Source organism: Helianthus annuus, chromosome 6 (genome assembly GCF_002127325.2).
Source record: "Helianthus annuus cultivar XRQ/B chromosome 6, HanXRQr2.0-SUNRISE, whole genome shotgun sequence".
NCBI lineage: Eukaryota > Viridiplantae > Streptophyta > Magnoliopsida > Asterales > Asteraceae > Helianthus > Helianthus annuus.
In genome coordinates, this window is record NC_035438.2 from 92,661,746 (window position 1) to 92,663,119 (window position 1,374).

The following is a 1,374-nucleotide window of genomic DNA, read 5'->3' on the forward strand; positions in this document are numbered from 1 at the left end:
CAATTTTGTTTTCATCATAACTTTTTCGTTTCAACTCCGTTTTCTTCACCGTTTTCGCCTACGTTCTCGTAATTTCGTCCTCTATAATGCTATCCTCTTAATTCTTCCATACCAATAATTTATTTTTTTCATTTATTCTCCGTCTTTAAATCTCCAATCAAGTCGTGCCTATTCGAAGCTTCATTTCCACACTTTTAAGCCCCAAATGTACCTGAAACACAAGCAACCATAGTTATCTAATTCTAGAAAATTACCCGATTAAATGTGTGATTTTAATATCGTTTATACCACTTAAGGGTTGTCCTACGAACTGCCCGTCAGCCGCCAAAGCTATATCCGCCGGACCATCAAAAACAAAATTATTAGCGATAGAATTAACAAAATCCACAAATCCCGGTAATTGTAACCATGAGTCATAAAACCGAAAAGGAATGTGCCCATAATCCGAGTTCTTTATTGAAAGCAAAAGTGGACAGTGATCAGAAAGGTGTCGTGAAAGGGTCGTCAACTCCGCACTCGGCCAGTTGGACATAAAATCATTACAAACCAAACTTCTATCCAATTTACTCAACTTTTCCCCATTACTCGACATATAGGTGTATTTGTGGCCACACATATTATATTCAAACAAGTCCGCGTCCGCAATAAAAGAGTTAAAAGACAATGCATTTTGCGCCAAAAAATCCGAATTTACCCTTTCATCAATTGACCTCACCAAGTTAAAATCTCCCAAAAAAATCCGCAATCCAAACAAGGACCGCCTATAAAACAACAATTCGTTCCAGAAGTTCCGTCTACCTGCTGCATCATTAGGAGCGTGTACATTTGCAATATTTACATGAAAACCCGAATGAACCATATCCCCCGAAATCACCAACACATGATGAGATTTAATAACACCCGTCTGCCGAAAACAAGATGGGTCCCACCAACATATAAGACCCCCCGCAATCCCATCGGAATTTACACAATCAAAAAGAAAAGTAGAATTACCCCAACACTTTGGCAGTAGCCAAACAGATGGGTCCATGATCTTTGATTCCTGCACAGCCAAAAAATCTACACCATGGGACGACTTCAACCCTTTAACCCAACCCGCCTTTCCTTTACTCCTAATCCCACGAACTTTCAATGAGAGAAAATTCATTGAGCACCCGATGACCAGAATTCCGTAACAATCTCCCCCGCAACCGAACCTTCAAAATTATTAAGATTTATACCAACCAAATTACCAACCGTAACCATAGCATTAACTTCAACATTAATACTTGCCGCCTCCTCAATCATATCAGTAGGGATAGACGACTGAGAATTAGAATTCCCCTGTTCATCCACCACTGGTACCGATTCATGACTTTCCTGAACAGTAGCTGA

General features: G+C 39.8%; 1 protein-coding gene across 1 annotated transcript; it reads right to left on the bottom strand.

Annotated features, from left to right (window-relative positions):
- Positions 1–250: 250 nt before the first annotated feature.
- Positions 251–1,147, bottom strand: LOC110933902. The gene has a single exon (XM_022177102.1). The coding sequence runs from the start codon at positions 1,145–1,147 to the stop codon at positions 251–253; it is 897 nt and encodes a 298-aa protein (XP_022032794.1).
- Between the last annotated feature and the right edge of the window lie 227 nt (positions 1,148–1,374).